The following is a 26,967-nucleotide window of genomic DNA, read 5'->3' as shown; positions in this document are numbered from 1 at the left end:
CTTATGGCAAACTGTCATCTGCTTTTGCAACCTCAAGTGCTGTCCACTTTCTCCATTTTTGTTTAAATTCAGCATAAACCTACTGATGGAAATAACGCTCTCGTCGACTGAATTTTCAGGAATTGACTTCATTCTATGAGGTCCACTTATCGACTTAGAATATGCAGATTATATAATCCTGTTTAGTGAAGACGCTGATAAAATGCAGTCTTTTGGAAGCACTGAGTAAGAACGCCAGAGTGTTTGGGATGCGCTTCTCCCCTAACAAATGTAAGTTGTTGCTTCAGGACTGGTCTACATCAACACCTGAACTAAGGACAGCGAGCGAGGTAGTCGAACGTGTTGAAAACTTAACTTAGCTTGGAAGCCTGATCAACCATAATGGGTTTGCGTATGACGAAGTCTCAGCTCGGATTTGAAAAGCTCGTTCGGCTTTTGCCAACTTACGTCACATATAGCGAAGGTGAGATATTCGTCTATGAATAAAACGACGAGTATACTGCGCGGCAGACAGTTCGTTCTGCTCTATTTTACGGCTACGAAACGTGGCCATTAAGAGTAGAAGATACTCATAAGCTACTAGTATTTAACCACAAATGCCTTAGAAATATTGCTCACATCTTCTACGATCACCGGGTAAGTAATAGTGAGGTCAGATGCAAGGCATTAGGGAATGATGATGGTGAACCAGTTGATGAGGTTATGAATCTTCATCGACTGAGATTGTTGGGCCACGTGTTGCGTATGCCTGAACACCGATTACCACGAAGTGCAATGCTAACTGGTGTTGGAGATGGTCGGAAGAAAGTTAGAGGCGGTCAAACCAAAACGTGGCATCAGTGCTTGAAGTCACTAACTTCTAGTCTGAGCGTTGGTGGTAGATGCAGACTACTTGGTTGGTGTCCGCATGACTATCGTAACCAATAGTTGGAGACTCTTGTTGACATGGTCGAGAATCGATCACAATGGCGTCGGTGTATACACTCTCTGTCTTCCCTTAAACTAAGAGATTAAAATTGCTTCAAATCTTTCTTTCTACCAACTAATTCTTTCTTCCTGTAATATGTCCTGATATGCTATCTTTCTTTTATATATTACCACCATCGACTTATCTACTCCTATGAATCCGGTGTTCATGTTGTTGAGCTAATGAGGCATGTCAACTTCGACCGATGCACATATGTGCCTGGTCCTACGTTGTAGCTGACTGATTGCTCGAAAAACACAACCCATAGACCGAGACTCCTTTCAATATTATATCACTAATTCGAGTGTTATTAGCTACAGATCATTTCACCTATATCAGACTTTTCGTTGCTAGTAATTCGGAAGAGTTGAAAAAGCTTCCCATAGTTACTAAACTGAACTGTAGAATCTGACTCTTAAATACGCACCAATTCACAAGGTAATTTCAACAGGTTACTTAATCTAAAAATTGAATCATACCAATGAAGTTGTTTTTTCGATAATGAAATCATACTTTTATTTAACATGTTACATACAATAACATTAGTATTATTATTATTATTATCAATAATATTACAAATCATACTGTCACTAATAATAAAAACAGAATGATGAATACAAATTTACAATCGTGAAATGGACGTACCGGTAAAAACGAAAGGGAACAACACCATCAATAATAATAATAATAATGATACAAAATGACTTCACTTCATTATTATTAATCCATTAATGATGATGATGATGTCTACATAAAATCAAGTCGAATTAATCTAAATCACACAACTGATTATGTGTGTTGATGTGCATTTTGTGTGTAGTACGTGTGAATGTGTGTGTGTCCGTGTGACAGAGAGTTAAAGGATAAAGTTGAAGGCATATTCTATTTGTACATAAAAACCCATACCCACTAATGGAAGTAGTTATGCGTGATTTGTAATGTTAAGATAATAATAATAATAATAAGAAGAAGAAGAAGAAGAAGAAGAAGATTATAATATACCTAAGATTACTGTAAGCAAAATAATAATAGAGGTCATTTCAGATACATAGAATAGTATGGTATACATTTATAACATTAACTATCTATCTGAATGAAATTAGAATAAACAAATTTAGACAATAATCCTACCAACAAAAAAAAATTATGTAATGGGGGGAGGGTTTGTTTTTGAAGTAAAACAAAAAAAGAGAACTGGAGAAAATAACTCGGGTTGGTTAGTGATTATTATTATTATTATTATTAAAAATAAACAACCACTATTGGATAGGCACAAATAAGTCATATACATATATATATAACGAGAACAGAATCGATAATTGGATTGTTTGGTAGAACCATTCCTTTCCCCCCTCTCTCTCTCTCCAAAAAAAACAGGAAGGGAGAGTTGGACTTTAAATGGATCAAGAAGAAATCAATTACATGTATCGTTCAGGAATAAGAAAATGAATTGAAATATATATATATATATATATATAAAGGAAGAAAAAGAAGACAAAATCCTTCATGTATAGTAATAGTTTGTTAATTCATTCATATTATAGAGGCATAGTGACAAATAAATGAGTATGATTAGTGTTGTATTAACATGAATATTCTAAACAAAACAAGACAAAACAACAGTGATACACAATTTGTATACTGTTTAATTTGTAATTTGTCCATTTGTATTAATCAGTGGAGATAAATTATTATCTATAGGAATTGTTGAATTAATAAATGAATGACATTTACCACTATTAGTTAGACCATTTACAACATTATCACACATGATATCTTGTGCTTCAATATCTTTCACTGGAATACATTGTTCAATCGGTTTACTTTTGTTATTATCATGATGATTATTTGCAGATGGATACAATCGACGAACTGGGAATTCTAAGAAAAGAGTGAAACCACCGCATAGAAGAATAACACCACATATTCTTAATGACCAAACAAATGTACCTGTGTAATCAGCAACAAAACCTATAAGAAAAGATTTATTAATTAATGTTTAAGAATAATTTTCGAAAAAAATTGTCAATCTATCTGGATACAACAACCGATATACCAAAATAAGCAAATAACTAGGGGTGTTCAGTGTATACATTTTGAGTTTGTTCAACGTGCTGGAAATTATAATGTTTAACCAATATATGGGCATTATTGTATTCCAGCCACAAAATACCCTGATATGGCCAAGGGTGAAAAGAGTCAGCTCTCCCTCTCCAAATGCTCTCACATGGCCATGTACATAGAACCTTTAACAGGGAAGTCCTAATCACTGCCTCCTCGTGGCAGGGGTGTTGATTAAGAAAATGTGAGGACGAAAAGTAAATGTCTGTGGCTTTATCCGGGTTGATGGACATGGAGAGTTCACTTAGAGGAGTTGGAAAACCCCTAATCCAAACCAATGGTGCACATAGGCTCCAGGATCCTAAGGAAACAAATGACGTATGAACCAATTATTGGTCACCGGCTAACATGAGACTGCATCTTCTGACGTTGATCAACTCCCTTGTGGATCAGGCCTTTAGGTCAAAGGTTCCGGGTGTGGTACCCTAAGAAAACCACCTGTTTCGGTTTGCGCACATGGGCAGTATCCCAGCCCTCATACAAATCGAATGATTTATATGGCGCATATCTATTTGGTGCCTCCTTTATTATTTATTTGAACACATAAATATTGGTACAAGGGAGGGTCCATTTGCACCATTGGTTTGGGATCCGGTTAAAGCGCCGGACATTCGCTTTTCGTCCTCTCATTTTCGTAAACAACACCTCCACCACGAGAAGGCAGTGAGTAGGACTTCCCTGGCAGAGGCTGTACATGCGTGGCCGTGTGACAGCATCTCGAGAGGGAGGGCAGGTCCACCTCTCTCTCGGCCATACCAGGGCATTTGGGGACAAAACAATGTGTATCCGCGATCCCGCCCTTCGCGAGATTCGAACCGAGGACCTATCGGTCTCGCGAGCAAGCGCTTAACCATTAGGTCACTGAGTCAGTCAGACCACCGAGCTATATACCATATATTCAATAATCAACAATCATTCTTTGTTGTTATAATGAGAAACTCAGAAATATATCGTATTTTTTCTATATTTATTTCAGTCCCGTGGTCGGTTTTATAATAACTTATAACTATTGCATAGATAGGAAACGTAATCGAGAGAACATGTGACGATAATAACCAACAATAATATGTGTAGTTTAATTAAAGACATCGTTTGAATGCAACAGCATTACTCATTTTTATTTACTTTACTTACTTCATGATCAACTCATGTCACACATATTCAATTAAAATAATTCGCTTCATAGTAAAATGACAGTTTGGTCAGTATCATTCAATGAATGTTTATCAAGAGGAACAATATGTTGCTATGTTAATTGAGCACATTCTGATGGTAGATAGGAGAGATTGCAAAGTCTTATTCTTATTATATACTGAATTGAATAACTTATCATGAAGTAAAAAATCTATAGATCTCACATTCAGACACATATTTGAATGTTACTATTCCATCCATTTAAATATGAAGAATTATGGGATTTATATTGTTGAGTTAGATTACTATCACCAATGTTTGGCTTGAAGATTTTTGAACTTCTAATATCCACAGAATTTATACATTTCAATCAAAACACAACTCTATTGGATAAGATATAGAAGTCAGTATATTCAATACAAGTAGACAATAAGTTGTAAGAAATCCAACCAGACCACTAAAGGATGTTACTGATTTACATGACAGTCAAGTTTAAGCTTTTCAATGAATAGATTCCGTAATGTGTTCTAGAAAAAAAACGTCACACTTTGTTAGATCATAATCTGGAAATTCATCATAATTCTTTCAAAAAAAAAGAATAAGGATTTAAAAACAGTATTATACAACACTTACCCATCAAAAATTGTCCCGGTGATATAACTAACCCTAAAATAACCATAGTTACTGCTAAAGATTGTGCTAATTGTGAAGAGCCAACCCAATCGCATAAAACTACAACCATTTGAGTCATTGCAGTTCCACTACATATACCATGAATAGCAGAGCATATAAAATAGGATGCTATTAGTAATGATTTACCATTACTGTCAACAACATCACCATTAACATCAGTAATAATCTAGAAAATGAAAATATGCATTACACACAAAACATTATTATTATTATATTTGAACAGATAGATGTGTGTACAGATAAACGTGAATTAATCACTTAACCAATTGAAATCCATTTTACATAGGGTATGGCAATTGATTGTGTTAAAAATTAGAGGATGTAAACATGTAACTTGCAAGAAAACATCAATAACCAGTTCAGCCTAATGTTGAGCTACTGACTATGACTGATAAGTGTAAACATATTGAGCGAACATTTTAGTTTATCACTTCATCATAGTGTTTAATTATGAAATGCTAGTTTATTTCTCCGTTTCCATAGACTAATCTAAGACTTAGAATAAAAAATAAAAAAAACAAAACAATTATGCAATGTTATCGGAATGTTCCTGTAGATCTAAAATTGTGAAATAAACCAGACAATTTTAGTAGTTTCACTAGGTTCAAAACGAAATTAAGTGTAATGTAATTGGTACTGTAAATGAGTATGTAACAATAACGATTTAAACTAAGATTTATTTTATTTGAACACAGATATTGATACAAGGAGGCACCAAGTACATATGCGCCACACAGATCTCATTTGATATATGTGAGGGCTGTGATACTGCCCGGGTGCTGATGCGGTATGACAACCTGGAACGATGCACATATGTGCCTGGTCCTACGTTGTAGCTGACTGACTGACTGCATTCCCATGGTAGCCGGTGACCAACGATTGGTTCATACGCCATTTGTTCCCGCAGGATACTGGAGCCCATGTGCACCATTGGTTTGCATCCGGGTAAAACGCCGGACATTCACTTTTCGTCCTCTCATTTTCGTAAACAACACCGCCACGAGAAGACAGTGAGTAGGACTTCGCTGGCAGAGGCTATATACGCGTGGCCATGTGAAAGCATTTCGAGAGGGAGAGCGAACTCTCCCCACTCTCGGCCGTACCAGGGCATTTATTATGAAAAGTTCGTAATTGATAAATAATATTATGAGATATGAGTGTTGAAATCAACTTCTTCAGTTAGTTTTATGATCCCATTTCAGTTCATTGACCCAATAAATTACTTACTTATTTACGCCTCTTACCCCTCAAGGAGGAGCATAGACCACCTAACAGGATTCCCCAACAAACTCTAACTAGGGGAATCGTTTCCAGTTCTTTAAAATTGCTATTGATTATTTTGATGTTTGTTACCGATTCCCGACGAAATCTCTTCTTTACAATTTCTTTTTTCCTCTTCCCATAAGGATTCCAAGTTAGGCCTATTCACCTCTAACGTCTTTTCTTAATTTCCTCTTCAGATTTGGTTTGTTTTCTCCTATAGTAGTCTATTCATGATGGTTTTCGGTCAACGAACATGGAGTATCTTGCGTAGACAATTGTTTATAAATATTTATACTCTCTTGATGATGGTTGCGGTAGTTCTCCATACAATAGAACTTTTTTGACGTATACATTGAAGATTCTGACTTCAGTGTTGGCTGATGGCTATTTCGATTTGTAAATGTTTAGCAGTTGATATTTATCCTGAACATTTTTTGCTTAGCAATAACGTTTCACTATTCGTAGGCATTTAAATTAATCTGACTGATAATATTCAGGAATAAGCTTTTGTCAATCTTTATTGATAAATGAACATCATGTGTAGATAACTTCAATATGACAAACCACCCTAGTCGGTGAAGACCTCACTAATTCATCCACTGATTTGTCATATTTACATGATACCATAAGTCTAAATTCAGCATTCCTTACTCAGTAATCCCAAACTACTCTAATCTATTTGAGATTCTACTAGTAATCACATCATCTATCTGTTTTATAGCTACATTGATTAAGACAAAATGTGTACAAAGTTTTATTTTAGATGCTTGTTTTTTGTAACCAAAATATAATTGATACAAGTCACCTATTCTTTAAATCAAAAAAAGCTGATCAATGATCTGTATTACTGAAACAATTTGGCAATTATAGTAAAATTGAGATTGTACTTAACACACACACACACACACACAGAGAGAGAGAGATAACATGGTACTTTTTTATAATGATCATTATTTGATTAACATAGTTGTATGATAAAAGTGAAAGATAAAAAAGGAGGTTGGTTTTTAGGGTATTTGTTGAATTATTTGCTTAAATCAATTTGAAGATGAAACAGTTGAATGATCAATCAAGTAGGTATAAGTTAAAGAGGAAATTAATAAATTCATTGTTGAAAGGTGAAAATCTTAATTAATTAATGTCAATAAATGATAATATGTTTTAAATATCAGTCGGTCAGTTAGTCAGCTACAACGTAGGACAAGGCACATATATGCATCGGTCGAAGTTATCATACCTCATTCACACAACAAGACGAACACGGGATTCATAAAAGTAGTTAATTCAGAGGTGGTAATATATAAAAGAAAGATTGGAATAAGGATATAGTACAGGAAGAAAGAATTAGTTGGTAGAAAGACAGATATAAAGCCAGTTTAATCTCATAGTTTAAGGGAAGACAGAGAGTGTATACACCGACGCCATTGTGATCGATTCTCAACCATGTCAACAAGAGTCTCCAACCATTGTTATCTGCTGTTTGTCTGTAGAATACACTTTCTACACCTTACCCAGACTTCTTGATCGAGTTAGCAGAGCCGGAGACAACGAACCAGAATAGCTATCGAGTCGCTGAATCATTGATCCTTCGTTCCGTTCGAGTAAGACGAATCAGTAATCACATTCAAGCAATAACGAACCATAACAAATTGGCGGCGGTGGTTTTTCAATGATGGACCCTTCCAAAATTGAACTGTTACTTGAGCAGCAGCTGAAATTGATGCAAATGTTGATGGACAGGCGAGCACATCTAGTTCAACCACGGCACCATCGGTAGATGGCATCGCAAATAGCATAACTGAATTCCATTACGATCCTGATGCTAATGTTACTTTTGAGATGTGGTTCAGGCGTTATGAAGATCTATTTAAATTTGATTTCGCCAATCAAGCTGATGCTTGGAAAATGCGGCTGCTACTTCGTAAATTGGGTGCAACTGAGCTGGACAAGTATTGCAATCTGATCCTGCCTTTGAATCCACGGGGACGATAGATCCCCAAAACTCATATTATTTAATTTGATCTTATCGATTAAATGTTTAAATATTTGTATGGGGGTAAATTGATGAACTATCGATTAAGTGTTAAATAGCGGTCAATTAATGAACTCACTGATTAATGTTTAAAAACATTTTACTATGACAATATCGATTGTAAATATTTGTATAAATACGCTTGATTTGTGTGCCTGACCTGACTTGATATCTGCTGTTTGCTTGTAGGATACACTTTCTATGCCTCACCTAGACTTCTTGATCGAGTTAGCGGAGTTGGGGACAACGGACCAGAATAGTCTATCGAGATTCTGAATCCTTTGATCCGATCGATAAGTCACTGCCCACCTAATCGGCGACCCCTTGAGATATAACAGATAGTCACGCGGACACCAACCAAGTAATCTGCATTTACCAACATGGCTCAGACTAGAGGTTAATGACTCCAATGACTGATGCCACGTTTTGGTTTGACCGCCTCTAACTTTCTTCCAACCATCGTCAACACCAATCAACATTACGCGTCGTGGTAATCGGTGTTCAGGCATACGCAACACGTGGCCCAACAATCTCAGTCGATGAAGATTCATAACCTCATCAACTGGTTCACCATCATCATTCCCTAATGCCTTGCATCTGACCTCACTATTACTTACCCGGTGATCGTAGAAGATGTGAGCAATATTTCTAAGGCATTTGTGGTTAAATACTAGTAGCTTATGAGTATCTTCTACTCTTAATGGCCACGTTTCGTAGCCGTAAAATAGAGCAGAACGAACTGCCTGCTGCGCAGTATACTCGTTCATTAATTGATAGATAGATATCTCGCCTTCGCCACAGGTGACGTAAGTTGGCAAAATCCAAACGAGCTTTTCGAATTTGTGCTGAGAATGTTTTAAATATACAACATAATTGACTGATATATATAGCAGTTTTCCCTACATAATCCCTTGTGATCTAATTTTTTTGCATGGTTGAATAACAAGTTAAGTTTCATATTGATATAGTCCACAATAATTGAGGAATCAGCAATCGAAAACACTTAAAACCAGAAAACCTATGGGATATCAGTTTACAGTCATAGTTAACTAGTCAGATCTTTGATAGAGGCCATTTCTCTGCTATTTTAAAAATCGGTTTTGAAGCATATGAGTTAAGTTATCTCTTGTAGGTTTTAGTTAACTCTTGATTAATCCAAACTACAAAACGTATGAATGCTTATGCACGGCTAGAGCTAATTAACAGTCAGTTAATCAATGAATTCACGACTCAACAACATACCTTGCCTCTCTCTCTCTCTCTCTCTCTATATATATATATATATATATATATATATATATATATATATATATATATATATATATATATATATATAACAAGTCTATTGCTTTATTCATCGTATCGAAATTCTATGGCACAGGAAACTTATGCCGAAATCTGAATTAAATAGTGACACAGAATGGTATGCCTAAAATCAGATAGAACAGAAGAACTTGATGATTTAAGGCCTTCAAGAATGGTAAGTAAGACTAGTTATCATACAAGTTGAGGCATACAAAAAATAAAGTCTCCATTTCTTGATTATTGCAATATATTAAATAATAATAACATAATGCCCCTTGAGATAAAACCACTGAGGAATCTGTTTTATTAATTTAAAGTAACAAAGAATATTTGCATACAGTGATAAGAACTGATTGTCGAGGTTATCTGCTGCCACCATTCCTACTTAATTCCTGTATAAGCTTACTGATATATATGATGCTATTTATACCATCTTTATTGAAATCAAGAGCTTATATGACACATTTGCTACTGACCTGCAGTACGTAGAAAACACTTACATTCTTTGAATGTAAAATGATCTATTTTTAAAAAAATATTTAGGGGTTAAACAACCCGGGCAGAGTCGGTCGTTAGAGAAAGCCAGAGTAACAAAAAACGACCTGCTTGAAATTTTCTTTGTTACACCTTCTTGAGTAAGACATCATAAAGGGTCGGAGTATTGTGAAATCCGTTAATCCGAAGGAGATGGAGTATATGCATACCGTATATGTATTGGTTCATATTTTTATTTACAACACTGCTCAACTGTCGTAAAAATCTCAAGGTACGGTAATGAGTGAAATTATAAAGATGGATCTGTTTAAATGGCTGTTTTTCGATAAATTTTCTGCACTACTGTTCACCTTAACACCAAACGCATATTGAAATAGGATTGTCAGGAACCCATAAATGGTTAGGGATAAAGAAAAAAACCGTAGTCGTTTTAATACCAACTCTAATAATCAGTTTGATTCACATGGGAGTGTGGAGACTTCACGAGTACAGATTACAGAATGATAGGTCGGACTCAAAATCATTATGATAACGACGTAGACACAACTCTTTTTCATCTTTTTCGAGTACTATACCCAAGATTTCAACGTTATTTTATTTGGTTAGCATAAAAGACAGAAATTATCAAGTTAGACAAGCATTAATGTTTACAGACTTACAGCATATTTTCCATATAATCGGTTAAGTTCAGCAAATGCAAAGGCATTTAAACCTTCTATGATCCATGTAACAGCTAACAATAAGCCACGACGACCGACACATGCTGGTCTATCTGTAAGCCAACCAACTCCCACACGTGTGATTAAGTCACCGACACCAGCAACAGCTATAGCTCTGTTGATCTGATAATAAACATAATGAAAGAAACGATAATGGAAAAACATACGTAGTACACCAGGGTTAATTTAATGACAATGAAGAACTAAATTTTTAGGTGAACTAAAGTAACAGTAATTCGATAACTTAACAAGTGAACCACAATAACTACTCGAACCTTATTGAAAGGAGTACACGGACTAGGTTCATAAAAGATTATTGAATAATAAGTGAAACAGTCTGACACGGAAACCTTCAATACTAAAAACAGTCAATTGACAAGATATGTTAATTACATCGTTCGTAATTCGGGTTAAGTTGTAAATGTCACGATTCAATGAAATGAAGTTAATTTTTGTTACTATGAAACTAGAAGGTTTCGACTTGGAGCTCGTGTATGCGTTTATAAATAAGATTTACTTAAAGATTCCCCAAAACTAGAACCGGACACCTACTAAACCGTTCTCCACAGATAATACTATTCCATGATGGAAGCTACTTTTAAGTAAATCAACTTTGAAATTAAACAGACATTATAACTAAAATGTTTTTAAAATCTAGACAACTTAAAAAAGACAATTCTATGCAGACAGATTCATTAGTATTATTAATAATAGATAGTAGTGTTCTACTTGAACTTCAATGTTGGTCAGAAGGTTCATTATTCATTTCAAATGATTCAGAAAAATACATGTACAACTACCCGTATTTCTTTCTATATACAAAATCATTAATAATTTAAAACTTGAATCAATTTGATAGAATATAAAGACAAAAGTTGTATGAGTATCTTCAATAGAAAGAAAGAATGAAAGCAAGTAAGTAAGAAAAACTGTCAAGAATTGAGAACAATTAAGTTAGACATAAATAAACAAATAGATAAAAGTAAAACAAAACAAAAAAGAATAGAAGGGTCAAATCCACAGAACAAACAAACATCTTGTCTACTTTTGAATAGTTGAAAATAATATTGCACAAAATCTAAAACATGATGGTATTTTAAAACTGACAAATGACATCAACAAACATTAAGTATTTTCTTCGTGATATTAGATTTAAACAGTATGACTGTTCCCGTACAAGCAGCATTCATGTTAGCAAATACATCACGCTATTTTTTTATCAGAGCAGTCTATTATCAGTCAGTCAACTTTAGGAAGTGTAGGAAGGATTTGAATGTGACCAACTTGATCTCGTGTGCTGGTACGGGTATGACGGCTGATATTACTTCCCGGCTGCCCACATCGTGGAAGGGTATATCTCGAGGAACCTGAAGTGGAAATCAGATTACTGTTGGTCTTAACGACCTGGGAGCGTGACCGCAGAGCCCAAGGGACAACTGCTTGAGGCCGGTCGCGCACGGCCTTCTCGTGGGAGGTTTTTAATGTGTTAGTTCCGTTCTCCAAAGAGCCTTACCGCCGGAGACGGAAATCCGTGAGGTAAGGTGAGGTGTGACATTTTTAGGGTTGACCTTTTCTAACCCCTTCCTTCCTTGTGGGAAGGCGGTATCGCTGTAGATGCTCGTTTTCCGAGGGTAACACCTTACTGCTGTCACATCCCTCTACAGTCAGCAGTAGAACTTCGCCCTCAGACCTTGAGTTGCTGCTTTTAGACTTACCGTTCTCCAATCGACCTGCCTGACATGATAGAACCTACAGGAACATATGTTCCAGCCAATGTAGCTCGGTTGGGTCATCACGATAGGCAAGCCCGACCACCGCGTCAAGGTAGCAGCTATGGTCGGGGTCTATTATCAGTGTGATTTGGTGTTGATTTTAATGTCATAGTTGAATGTAAACTTTGAAGGAAATAATAAAAATATTATCATCTACACAGAGTTAACAATGATGAATATATTACACACCAAAAGAAATTTTTTCCCTAAGTACATTATCATATTCAAAACGTAATGCACATATTAGGTATAAGGATTTCTGACATTTTTACAACTGGTTATACAAAAACTATCAACATCATCAAGAATTAGTAATTATGTTTAACTGGTTCATCATTTCTTCAACAGTTAGTTTTACACTAAGATCATGCCTGTACAATAAATGATAAAAATTAGTAGAAACCAAGTAAAGATGGTAAAGTTTTTTATTTAGGGGCAATGAATACATATGCGCCACACAAATCACTTAATTTGTGTGAGGGCTAGGATACTACCCAGATGCCCAAACTGAAGCAGGTAGTTTTCTTAGGGGGTCACACACACGGAGCCTTCGACCTAAAAGTCTGATCCATAAGGCAGTGGAGTAACGTCAGAAGATGCAGTCTCATGTTAGGCGGTGACCAATAATTGGTTCATACGTCATTTGTTTCCTTAGGATCCTGGAGCCCATGTGCACCATTGGTTTGGAATCAGGATTTTCCAACTCCCCTAAGTGAATTCTCCGTGTCCAACAACTCGCTTAAAGCGTCAGACATTCACTTTTCGTCTTTTTAATTTCGTAAACAACACCCCCGCCACGAGAAAGCATTGAGTAGGACTTTCCTAACAGCGATGGTAAAGATTAGTTAACAATTAGATAATAGATAAATGAATTCCATAAATTAAAGTGTCTGAGGTAAGGTAATTGACAATGTTCATAAGGTTACAAATTTAATGAATTAAAACAGAGTGTTTAAATAATAATTCGTAAAAGTAGTTGAAAAATTCAAGTTACGCAATCAAATGATTGTTGTCAACACAGATTAACATTAATTATATATAAGAAATAAAATGATGAGAAAAACTAAAGACGGAAATGAAGAAAAAAATGATTTGTAAATCTTTCTAGTCAATTGAACAGTAGTTTTTACGTCAGTTCAGTCAGTCAGTAACAACGTAGAACTTCGTACGTACGTACATCAGTTCGAGTTGCCACACCACATTAACACAGAGATGCAGTGGTTGATCCAAATCCCGTAGTGGTAGAGGTAATAAGAGTATAAGCAGTAATCGGGAAGATTAGTGTTTGGAGATGTTACTTAAAGAGTATAATACAGTGAAATAAATTTGAGAGGAGAAAAAAAAGAGACAAGGAGGAATAAGGAGATCAAAATTTGGGAGAACACAAAGAGTGTATGCACCTGCGCCATTGCAAACGATTTTGAGCCATGTCATTCAGGGTCTCTAACCAACGGTTGCTATCATCTCGCGGTCCCCAACCACGTAGTCTACACCTACCGACATGACTCAGTCCACTTGTCAGTGACTTCATGGACTTGAACTATGTTTTGCTCTGGCCGCCCCTAGCTTTCTTCCAACCTACTCCTATACCACTGAACATCGCACGTCGAGGAAGTAGGTCGTTGGGCATACGTAACACGTGTCCCAGCCATCTCAACTGATGAAGTTTCACTACGTCATCAATTGATTTGCCATCCTTACCTAGTACACGTTTCCTAACAACTGCATTACTTACTCGATAGTCCCAGGATATACGAGCAATATTTCGAAGGCACCAAGGATCAAATACTAGTAGTTTTAACGGTGAGAATATAATTTATGGATGAACTTTGAACAACGCTAAAGACACCTTGAGCATGTTCGCACCTACATACTACGGTTAAATAAGGATTATAAACCAGTATGAGGAATTACAATTAGTATGTATAGTTGATGGTTAGGGTTAGGAATCAGATATAGGATTTTCATCATGAACTGACATCAGCTATAATGCCAAAACTCTATTTAACCGAAAAGATGAATGGATTTCGCGCCAAAATTCAAGACATGTTATCGTAAATCTGATTGGTTCATCCAAAGAATAATAGTCTCGTCGTTTTAATTTAACTAATGATGAATGCGATTAGTTTAAAAAAAGATAAATACAGACAACGTTAAGAGAAAATGTAGTTCATAGAGTAGGTTAATACATAAATCAAATTATTTTAATTAGGGTTCACTAACTAAATACTCAATGTCTATTCATCAGTGAGAAGATATAGAGAGCTAATGAGAATGGATGATATTTCAAAATTCGGAAAATACTTTACCAAATTGTGTAGTTGGTAGAAATAATTTCAAATAAGCAGTTAAACTACTGAGCAGATATAGACAAGGTGTATATGCAACTAATCCTTTTTATTTCTTACAATTAAAAAAAAAGAATGACTGGAAAATAAGGTGTAAAAAATGTCTGTATTATTTGCATAGCTCTTCGTACATATGTACTGCCTATGAAGCAACAATGAAACTGTTTTGACGCAGTTACTTACTGAAAACAATGGTAGACGGTCGCGCAATATCGTAGACATTAACACTGTTAGATGCCAGCTCAGTAGTCTAGAGGTTAGGTATTTTCATGCGAGACTGAAGGTCCCGGGTTCGAGTCCCGTGTGCGGGGTCGTAAGTGCATACTGTTGAGGAGTCCCGTACTAGAACGAAACAGCTGTCCAGTGCTTCTAAGTTTCCCATGGTGGTCTAGCTTAAATCGACTAATGCATTCAATTATTAAATTGCTGCAATCTCCACAAACCCCTATTCTGATAATAAAACTTTAGTTGATTGATTGTCTAATAAGTAATTTGCACCGATTTGATTGGTTTATACATTAATGTAAAGTTATGATAAGAAGTTAATATGAAAAGACATCTACCCAAACAATATTTTTATAAAAATTAACCAGCGATTAAATCAACAACATAAATGACCATTTCTGTAAGTACACAATATATATTTCAAGTCAACTGTGGTGTAGCAATGCCAGGCTGCCAACCAAAAGATAAGTATGCTGAACTGTAGTTCGTTCTGTTCTACTTTATGGCTTTGAAATGTACCCTATGTGAATGGGGAGTATTTGTATGTTAATAGCATTTGATCATATATATTTTTGAAGCATTGCTCGCGTATATTGAGACCACTGAATGACCGATGATGAAGTTGGACGCAGTGTACGAGACAAACATACTAAATCGGTTGATAAAACAATGGATCCTCATCGACTGAAATGGCTGGAATGTGTATTACGCAAGCCCAACTACCCCACTTACCTCAAATAATAGATTGGGAGAAATAAAGAGGCAACCAAACCAATATATGGCATCATCAAATATAGTCACTAACTGTAGAACTGAGTCGTGTAAGTAGGTGAAGACTACCTGGTTGGGGTCCGTAAGATAACCGCGGTAAGTGGAATGGTTCAGAATCAGTCTCGACGGCTCAGATACATCCACTATTTTACTTTACATTTTGAATCTTAGGATCAACTTATAATACTACTCCGGGAACCATTTCTTTTTTCTCCAATCGTATTTTCTGTCACTAGTCTTTTCTTACTATCACATCGATGCTGCTACTACGTACGGAAGTGAAAACACAATTATTTATGTAAGGATTATGTAGAAAACTTCCAGCATATACAACTTTGGCTGATGCAACAACCAATTCTTTGTAATTAGCTGGAAAAAAAGATTGATAAGCTTGTTTTCTCACTTAATTCACGTAGCTCATTTATTCAAAGTTGACCCAATTTAACGTTACCAAACTTAAGAAATAATAAAGCAATATAAACCATAAGATAACAGCAATCTAATTAAATATATTATAAAGGAATTATACCAAAATGTGCTCACTATGGTAGGACTTAAGGCTAGTTCAGTTCCAAATACTGGTGCTATAAAAGATACACTGACATCACCAACGTCACCAAATGTTTTACCAACTATATAAACAATAACTAAGCCACGAGTAAGGTATTTTACATGATGAGTTGATAATGATAGGACAGATACACGCGACAATGATAATGTAGACGAAGAATGAATAATAGCATTCACTGAGTGTACTACATCTCTGAAAATAAATAGAAGACAAGTAGTGAACAGAAATGAGAGTACATTTAATTGGGATTTAGTTGAACTACTACGTAATTGTGTTACAAAAACATAATACCCTTCACAACCTTCTGTTAAATTCAGTGTTCACATAATACTAGCCAAATTAGTGCTCTATTTATAACTAAAAGAGGCGAACAAACATGCTTACAAATCGATTTCAAGATTCAATGCGTATCTACAACGTTGAGCAGGATGATCTTCACCCCCAGAACTCTAACTCTTTTCATTGTGTCAAAGTAAAGACGTTATTAGGAAGCTATCTGGATAGCAACTGACCTATAGCAGGACTGGAATGTTTACAGTAATTGATATGCCTGACGAGTGATAGGCAACGCTAAACCTAGATCTAACCCTTTCTTCCAATTACCTGAAATCACCCTGACACCGAACAAAGTACACCAATGCATTACTTTGACTAATGACCACAACGCAACAAAGCTAGGAAACTATTCGAAATACAGGGGAAATAAGCAGCAGCAAATGAACACTAGAATTTACAGAACTTACCTTTGATTGTCTAATTTCGAGAAGAACTCATCTACGGGACTTTGTAACTTCTTATCTGAATCAATGGCTGTCGACTGTTTATCAGCATTCAATAGATCTTCTGAAGCTATTAATTGTTTGTCTTCTTTAGATTTTGACTGTGACTTGCAAGATTTCCGTTTTGATTTGCCTGTTTCAACTTTTTCTGATGGCACAACAGGTGCATCTGGATCAATGATATGACGAGGCATTAATGCAGCTGTGATTAACAAATGTAAACAAATTGCAGCCATAATTACTCCTCCACCTCTAGCACCATAAGTAGTATTCAAAGTAGTGATCAATGAAGGAAATACCATTTGACCAACACTAACACCGGCAACACTAATTCCATTTGCTAAACCTAAATATCGTTTGAAACAACATCCAACAACAGCGAACACTGTGAAATAAATGCATGACAAGGACGCGCCTGTGGAAAAACACAAGTAAAGTTAATTAGTTTATGTATAATCAGATGATAGGTAAGTGATAATTCCTTTGATACTAAAGGAATAGAACTTATGAAAAATGGGAGTGAGAAAATGTACATGGATCCTATGAGAACTTTTTTTCAGTATACGATCACACATGGTTTCCGTTAACGCCAATTGTACTGATTAGCTTATACATGATCTCTCTTCTACACTTTGAATAGATATCCGGAAAGAACACCAACTCTAATGTTGATAGACAACATATATTAGGTTCGGTAAGTAGTGTCATTATAATGGTCATATCAAAATATTACTTGCTCAAGAATTTATTTAACGACTGATTTAAACGTGATATAATGTACAATTATCTGTAAACATCATCGGATGCGAATAAGTTAATTCCCATTCAGGGAGTTCATACATTGACTTAGAGTACACATGTGACCTAGTTTGTCTTGGTGAAGATGTCAACAAGATATAGTCTTCTGGACCCCCTTAGTAATAATCCAAGAATGTTTGGAATCCGTTTCTTTTTCTTTTCATTACTTTATATTATATCTATAATATTCAACAATTTCTGGTACGTTTGAGCACTAAACAACATATACAGTAAGATCGCCATTGATTTCTATTCTGAGCCATACCGACATGGATTAAGTGTGCTCAACTACCGGCTAACTCGATCCCAAGGTAAGTGTGGTATCAATCCATTAAATCACTGTCAGTCTGAACTATGTTGGTTGGTGTGGAGTACTTTAATGGTGTTCACGTGAAAACCGTAACCAATGGTGAAGATGGATCTACTCTATATCTTATTCTAAACTTCAGTTTTCAAAATTATTACCTACATTTTAGATTAGAATTAGGCCTCTTTACTATCGCCGACATTCTTGTCACCCTATTTTGTCGATTTCATCTTGTCGTATTGATATGGCGTGATAACTTGAGCTAATGCATATTTATCCCTATGGTGATTACAGGCTAGTTATAAAAAACAATTTACTCCCAAATCAATAATCTCATGTTAAACAATATCAGTAATATAGTTTTGACTAATCAGTAAATTTGTGAATTTATTATGAATTACATATATCTTAAGATTAAAAATAAACAAAAAGAGAGATTATGAATAGTTTACGCCTAATATAGAATTATATTTTCAGTTATAGAATTACAAAAATAAATTATTTATAATAACCTAGACAATATTACACAACATGGTCATAGTTAACAAACAAACAAACAAACAACCGATATTTGGAATCCTGAAGGAAAGTGGAAAAGAGGAAAATATTACGTTGGGAAATAGAAGCAGATATGAAGAAGAAAAAAAGAATAACAACTGGGAAAAGCTGGAAAGGATTGTATAGGACAAGGTTCAATGGAGAGTACTGGTGGGTGGCGTATATAAGTAAACAATGTTTGAGGTGGACACAATTTATTGCCCTCACATAAGGAAAATAAGCTTTATCCTATTCAAATGATTAAAAACTTGGATTACAAAGAAACTCTGAAAGTTGAAAATTGAAGTATCTAAATACGAAAACAGTGGAAATGATTTTCCACGGAGCCTTCACTTATTAACAAACTAAGCATTAAAAAATAAATACGAATGAACGGTAATTTTCTTAATTGATCAGATATAATCATGCACCTATGATAGGCATTGTTAAGTGCTAAAACATTTCGATTATGCGGTATTTGAACCCGTGATTTAATCGGTAAATAACGAGCTTAAATATCAATCAGCTAGCCAACAACCAACATTGCAAACATTGTGTGTACTAATTAACTAGAAGTTAGAAAGACTGGCATATAGTCTAGCCAAAAAGTAGAATGACACAAAATCAACAATACTTGTTAATTTAAAAAAAAAAACCAACAAAGCATTCACTACTCACAGTACTTTCATTTTATCACTTATAAAATGATTACGATATCACATTTTTGGTTATTTAAAGAAATATATGGACTACTAACGATGAAGAAAACCAACACTGTACTTGGGTATCACGTTGGTTAGCACTCATCAACAAGACACCTGGAATCTTTAAGCAACTAATCCTCCTTGTAGGATTCAAATTAGTGTCACCTAGCTTGAAACTCTCAGATATTACGATTGAGCTATTCAAATCCTGACTAGCCATCTGTAGGACAGAAATATTTACAACTGATTAGTCTTACAGGGAGCGTCAGCTTCCTCAAGATGTCAAGTATATCTTGGTAACAAGTACCAACCAGACCGGAATCTAGGTCAAGTAGAATTTTCTGTTGACTACCTCCAACTGGTTAACATCTCAATATATTCCATACTACATTGAGTCCTTTCGACTAGTTATCACATTGCAACTTGATCGATAGAATTCTTTCAGTTTTAAAGGACCATACAGACATGACATTAGTCAATACTCAGTAGTCTTTCAATGGTAAACGAGAAAAAAAAAAGAAACTTATAGTCAAGATGAAGTACCTATTCCAAAACCAACAGCAACAACCCAAAGTGCAAGATTCGGTGAACATGATGCAATTAATAAACTTATACAAGAGCCAAAAGCACCAACCATTACAACAGGTCGACTACCATATCGTTTTGAAATTAAGTGGTTAACGAGAGCTACAAAAAAAACACAACAGTAAATGACAATTTATAAACAAGCGAAATGTATTAAAATTGAATACATCAACACAAACATAATAATTATATAAACTATACCAATTTCTATATTAAACATACTACCACCTCCTTTAGCATCCATAGCATACAAGAAAAGTTGTTTGCATCAGTAGGTATATTTTAAGGCTAACATCGACTGATAACTAACATACATTGAAAGACCAGAATAATTAAACTACTAAAATATGAGAAAACTAATGCTATTGGCAAATGAATAAATTCACTACTACATCATATTAAGCAGGACCAACAATTGAACTGGGAATAAGACATAACTACTGGCTACACGCAACTAGGTAAGACAAAAAATTCTTTCCTTAATTTCTCTGGTAGAAATAATGCAACTCAGTCATTACATACAAGTTGATTTACGAAGTAGAAAACTAAATAAAAGTAAAAAAGAAATTGAAAAGAACATATTCAAAAGAGAGACATTGATAAAGATTAGTGTGTCCGACATAGACAAGAAATATGTTGAACGGATATCTCCCATAACTTTTGACAACTTGCGTCACCTATACAGTAGGAGAAATATCCATCTACCAACCAAGGCGTGAGTATACTGTAAAAAGGTTCTCTCTGTGTTACAATATTGTAGTGATACATGGTCCTTAGCAGAAAAGGATATTCGTGAGTAAATTTATCAAGTAGTTATAAACACTCAAGATATGAAACAATATAGGTTAGGAAGAAAGTATAAACCAAATACATATGCGCCACTGATTAATTTTAAGCAATACTACCATATTTAACCAGTGATTATGATCACCTTTACACTGACCGACCAGCTGGCACTTCAGTTAAGACTCGTATAAAAAAACCAATGTTTTTGAAATGAAGCTAATCCAATTTTAATTAAGCCAGTCAGCTGTACAAAGTAAAGTGAGTGAAATTACCAAATAGTTATGAACACGCAGCTATCTAGAAGCAATTCAGATCTATATAATCATCACCATAACTACAACAGGCTCTGTTATAGTATTCCTACGCTGTTTATAAATTTGTTTATACTTTTCAAATGTCGTCTCATTACAATGTTCTTTTAATTCGCAGAAAAATTTCGTCAATACAGGATTCGAGATGGTTGAATGCGGTTCAAAGCTGTATGAAGTATGCGGAAATAGTTGGTTCAAGAACCGGTGCCTAAAGGCAGTGAAACATGGCCGGTAAGAGTAGAAAATATTCGTAGGTTACTAATATTCGATTATAGGTGTCTTTCAAGCATTGCTCGTATATTCTGGGACCACCGAATAAGTAGTGCAGTTGTTAGGAAACGGGTACTAGGTAAGGATGACAAATCCATTGATGAATTAGTAAAACTTCATCAGTTGAGATGGCCGGGACATGTGTTACGTATGTCCAACCACAGACTGCCCCGACGTGCGATGTTTTATGGTGTAGGAGTAGATTGGAAGAAAGCTATAAATCTGACTAAAACTAATAAATTACTTAACTCAATCTCGAGAAACAATATTTTTTTAGGAAACAAATCATTCTATTCTATTTTTTTATTGCTTGATAGTCATTCTATGACTTCATCCCATATTGATATAGGTTACTTAAAAGACTTGGTTTTTGAATTATGCAGGCACTTGAATACTTAACCCAACATTAAATACCTAATGAAACAGTAATTGAACATGTGAAATCTCTCACACACATTGCTGGTATATTTTTACAACCCTCTGTGCTAATGTGGTGTGGCAACTCGTACTGATGTACGTACGTACGAAGTTCTACGTTGTTACTGACTGACTGACCATTGGTCACCTTGTTATGCATATCGAAGCCTTTATTAGCTAAAAATTCGACAAACTAGTGGTTCCACCAAATGTTAAAAATATAAGTTGGAGAAACTAGTACATCTTGATATTGTTTAAGAGAACTGACAACACCTAGATTAATTTTTTTTTAATTAATCACACTGATGAGTTTTATACCCGCTTAGAAGGGGATTACATAACTAACAGACTATACTGAGTTGAGTAAGTTGGTAAACATTAATTAAACTTGATAACGATGAAACAATTTTAAAGGCAAGGTACTAGAGATGATGTAACTTTCTAATTCAATATATTCATGTACTTCACTGGTTATAGTAAAACTGGGTGACCGAATCTAGAGCACCATCTTAAAATTGTTAGGTGTGAAAACATAACTAAACTACGCTAAAATTCTAGAGATATTATATATTGTATTATTCGGTAAGTAGAATGAGCAATACCTCAAGGTTGAGCTTTAAACTGACTTCTGTGGTCCTTTAGAAAGCTAGGCAGGGGAGCGTTTAAATATGTATTTCGAAAGACATAGCTTGGTAATTAAATAATATTCAGCTCCAACTTATTACACGAACTCTAATGTAAGAAGACCTACACAAAGTCAGTCAGTTACAACGTAAGACCCATATGTATATACATCGGTTCGAGTTGCCTTACCCCGTTAACACAGAGAGATGAAGTTTTTAGGTCAAATCTCAGAATAGTAGAGGTAGAAACAGTATCAGTGGTAATGGGAAAGATTAGGCACCGAACACACAACCCGAAAAGTAAATACAAATTAGAGAAACAAAAACAAAAAAGTCAAGAGGGATTTAGGATCTCAGGATTCTGGGGGAGACAAAGGATGGATGTAACTGTGCTACTGCAAATGATTTTGAGTCATGCAGTTCGAAGTCGCTAACCTTATATATACCATTGTCACCATTGCTCAATAACTTCATTTAAAGTTCCCAAAATAAATTTCTTAGAATCCCGCCAAATGTAATTTGATAGTATTTAAATATTATTTATAGAAACATTTAATTGATTTCGAAAATATAAACATAATATCTCAAATGCATAGAAACTTACACAGACAATACATAAGTGTATAGATTAAACCACCAGCTAAAAACAAGTAGGCTGAACCACATTCAAATACTTCTTGAAACGCTTCCATAACCAAACTATAAGATTTGCCTAAACCACCTAACAGAACGTTGGCAACAAAGCCACCTGTTATTAATAAACAAAACAAAACAATTGAGAAATAAAAATTTCTTGAACTAGAATATGACTTTGTCCAAAACATAAAAAATTTTTGGTTGAGTCGTCGTGTTTACACTTGATAATGCTGCTTAAAGGGTTTAGTAGTTAAATATACTGATTTATACAAACTATTTACTAAGTACAGGTTTATGCACTTGATTTTGAGTCCCATTATCTGTATGAAGTAAAGTGGTACCGTACCGCAACACAAACCTCAGGAGTAGTTTGAACTTGGTGCCCACTGGTTAGGAGGAAATCACTTTGACGAATGAATTACAGAACAATGCAAAGATAGGGTTGATAACATTTTCCTTTCTGAAAACCGTTGGATTTGGGAAATCAGTTATCATCTTCGATTTCTTATCGTATTCGAGGATGATTGTGTGAGATTGACTTCATGTTTATTTATCTTTTGACATCTGCCGAACATTTCAGTAGATTTTTCTGAATTACTGTGAATAAAACATTCAATTTATTCATAATTAAAAACTATGAGGAACCTATCACACTTCATTTCATCAGCATGTAACAAACTGAATGGTGCGTGCGTAAGCCTTTTGGCTATCATGTAAAGCCAAAATACTTACTAATAAATAGAAAAAAATATATTTCTTTTACTAATCTGTCATTTCACTCTTGATGTACTAATTAAATATGTTACACCAAGGCATAAATAACAATTTATCTGAATTGTACTGAATGGATTGTCTGGAACTGTGACTGCTACCAATTAAATACTGAAAAATACAGCTATCATGTGATCTACAGCTAACTCTAAAGGAGCTAGGGAAATTATGGACGCAAGAAAAAGTTGCCATTAGAAATAATAGTTCGACCCTGAACGATGCAATCAACATTGAATGATTAGTAAAAGTGATTGGTAAAGTAGTTGTGTAGAATATTCTCTTCACAATCCACCATCCAAAACTTTATTTACTGTAACTATTAAAGTTGAACACAGAAATGAATTTTCCTTTACACAGATTCAAGAGGAACAGAGGTTTGACTATTATCATCAATGGGCCACCAAACATATGTAACTCTTACGACTACCAACCGATTATTTTAATTTGCCTCTTACAATATCTAGTGAATAGATTTTATTTGAAATAAAAGGTTAAAGTATTCGGTTTCTCAGAGAATAAAATATCCCTTCTTAAAAACAATTTGATAATGAAAACTGAATTGTTCATTTAATGTCGATTTCTAAAAGATGGGTCTTTAAATTCACCGATTCTTTTCAAAACAAAACATTAGTTGATGTGCATCACTGGGATACTACGTCAATTGTAGACGTAATTGAAAAGTGAAACTGACTAAGGAAACTTACTATTTTTTTCAAATACAAATATGCTGTATAGCAGGCACGAAATGATGTAAAGCAAAAAAATAAATTGAGATCAAGTAGTGGTAAATAAATAGCCTTCAGCTAAAAGGTGAAAAAGTGAGTAGCTTTGACTGTTTTCATCCACGCTCACCTATGACATTTCAAACCCATAGCCACTCATTTTTAACGTTTTGAGAATAAGGAAAAATATGAAAACGAGCGATCATAAATATTAAAGACTAGTACAGGGCATTATTCTGATCCTCATATGTTATCCCGACTTATTCCTAATTCGATAAAAGTAATGTATCAAGAAATTTCACGGAAGACATAAAAAACATGTTTCGACCGTCTGTGTAACAACGGTCAAAGTAAAAACGCTTCATCATTATATAAATGGTCATTCTTAACAAAAATAGTGACAGTAGATATACCAGGTAGACACCAATAAACACTATCTGTTTAATTTAATACGAGTCTTAATAAACACCCTTTATTTGGAAGATGGTCTTTGATTTCCTTCTTAAGCACAAAACATCCTTGACGAAATCGGTTATGTTTCTTAATATATTAATAGACAAATTGGTAAGCCCGTACATCATAGTTTATCTAAACTAAAGAAAGTGAATTAGGTATGTCGTGATATGTGCCGTTTAAACTTTGACACATGCTTATATATATATATATATATATATATATATATATATATATATATATATATATATACTATGGATTTATGTACATGTACTTGAAACACATGAATCCTGGTTATACTACCCAGTTGTCCTACTCGAAGTAGGTGAATTAAGGTTCGATCTCGCAACTCGACAATTAAAATTCGAGTATTTTAATCACTGAATGTCAAATCCCAACAAAACTCATAATTCATTTGTAGAATACGTTTTACACTAATTCTATGGCTGATATGTAGAAAGATCACTCATAAATCACTCAAAAATGTATCAAAAACTTACCAACCACTGTACACCAGGCCATCCCACGATCTACGTAGACAGTCGACATTACATAAATATATGTGTGTATGCTTCAAGAATTCTTCCTAACACATCAGATACTGTAACTATGTCAACAAACAGGAAACAAAATCTTGTGAATATGGAAAGTATTTTGAATTGCATTTCTTAAAAATGATTCTAATGTTTGACTTACTCTTAACTTCGAACACTGATAATGTGTCTCCACTAGAACCGTTCACCATATTGTTGCATAAGTCCCCGCATTTTGTTCAAAACCTAAGGGTAGATATGTGTATCACATAACTAGAAAATCTGTCAGTATTGTTGGAAGTATTTCGTAGGCTTTACTGTGAACAGACCACTTGTTTATTTTTCTGCTGCTGACTAGATAAACTGAGACGGGTTCCTTACTTTGAATACGTAAAACAGTAATTCAACCCTTTTTGGTCTGTTTTAATGTGCCCCTTTTCTAAAGATATTTTGGATTTACAACTTACAAATATAAAAGTGTCATAGTAATGCTGCAAGTGAACAAGAGGCTGAGATAAGACCGATTAGTGATATAATCTAAAACCAATCACTATATATGTGTAAAGTGCTAGTCACCCGCTACCCTTTAGTGTTAATACCCAGGAAGTATTACATCATCCACCTGATCCGACATATGCATCATTAGTGAAATTACTTGATTTCAACTTTATCCCTGAACTACAAGTACGAGATTTACTAGACTATTTAATTTCTTTCAGAAAACATTGCAATTCCTCGGAATGATGAATGTCTGGCCAGATAGCCTGGTTGTCTGAAAAAAGGTATCACAAATATGGACACTAGATGACCATAAAGGATATGCAAAGTCAGGAAGAAACATTGGAATACGAACTCATATGGTGCGACTCAAGTTCAGGTTGCCGCACCTTATATAAGTATACAAAAAGTTGCATGAAATTTCAAGACGTCCGATAATTTTAACCACTAAGAAAACGAATATGGTTGAGATCGAGGAAAAAAAGGTGCATATGTGATACTGATCAGGTAGATGAGGAAGACGAGTGGTTATCCCCCCTCGTATTGCATCCAAACGAACAACTTTTGCAAGAACTACAATACTACTTTACAGAAACCGAACAAGTTATTTTTTTGTCTTTACTATGTTAGCTAACATAGAGAAAATTTCGTACATGACTTCTCCAGTTACATTTTTGGCATAAAACTAACGTATCAAAAGACCCATTCTTACTTTCATATTTGAAAGTGTATAAATCAAGAAAAGAAACTATTAAAATAATCTGTACGCGTAAACCACCAGAAGAATCCACACACCTGACTCAACTTCAAATCGCTGTTCA

At 34.8% G+C, this 26,967-nt stretch overlaps 1 protein-coding gene across 2 annotated transcripts; it reads right to left on the bottom strand.

Annotated features, from left to right (window-relative positions):
- Positions 1–1,457: 1,457 nt before the first annotated feature.
- MS3_00004699 (uncharacterized protein) lies at positions 1,458–26,967 on the bottom strand (the record flags this gene model as incomplete). Of its 2 annotated transcripts, none has more annotated exons than XM_051212666.1 (9): positions 1,458–2,662; positions 2,702–2,938; positions 4,856–5,081; positions 10,670–10,852; positions 16,389–16,608; positions 17,160–17,610; positions 20,085–20,228; positions 23,138–23,281; positions 25,616–26,967. In XM_051212666.1, 9 exons carry the CDS (start codon positions 25,662–25,664, stop codon positions 2,613–2,615), a joined length of 1,704 nt encoding a protein of 567 aa, XP_051072853.1. In that variant the 3' UTR covers positions 1,458–2,612. The 2 variants fall into 2 exon arrangements, with proteins under 2 accessions (XP_051072853.1, XP_051072854.1); XM_051212667.1 differs by adding an exon at positions 8,591–9,040 and having other exon boundaries at positions 1,458–2,938; positions 25,616–25,664.

Source organism: Schistosoma haematobium, chromosome ZW (assembly GCF_000699445.3).
Source record: "Schistosoma haematobium chromosome ZW, whole genome shotgun sequence".
Taxonomy (NCBI): Eukaryota; Metazoa; Platyhelminthes; class Trematoda; order Strigeidida; family Schistosomatidae; genus Schistosoma; species Schistosoma haematobium.
Note: the sequence above shows the minus strand (reverse complement) of the source record. Positions and strands in the feature narration are given on the sequence as shown.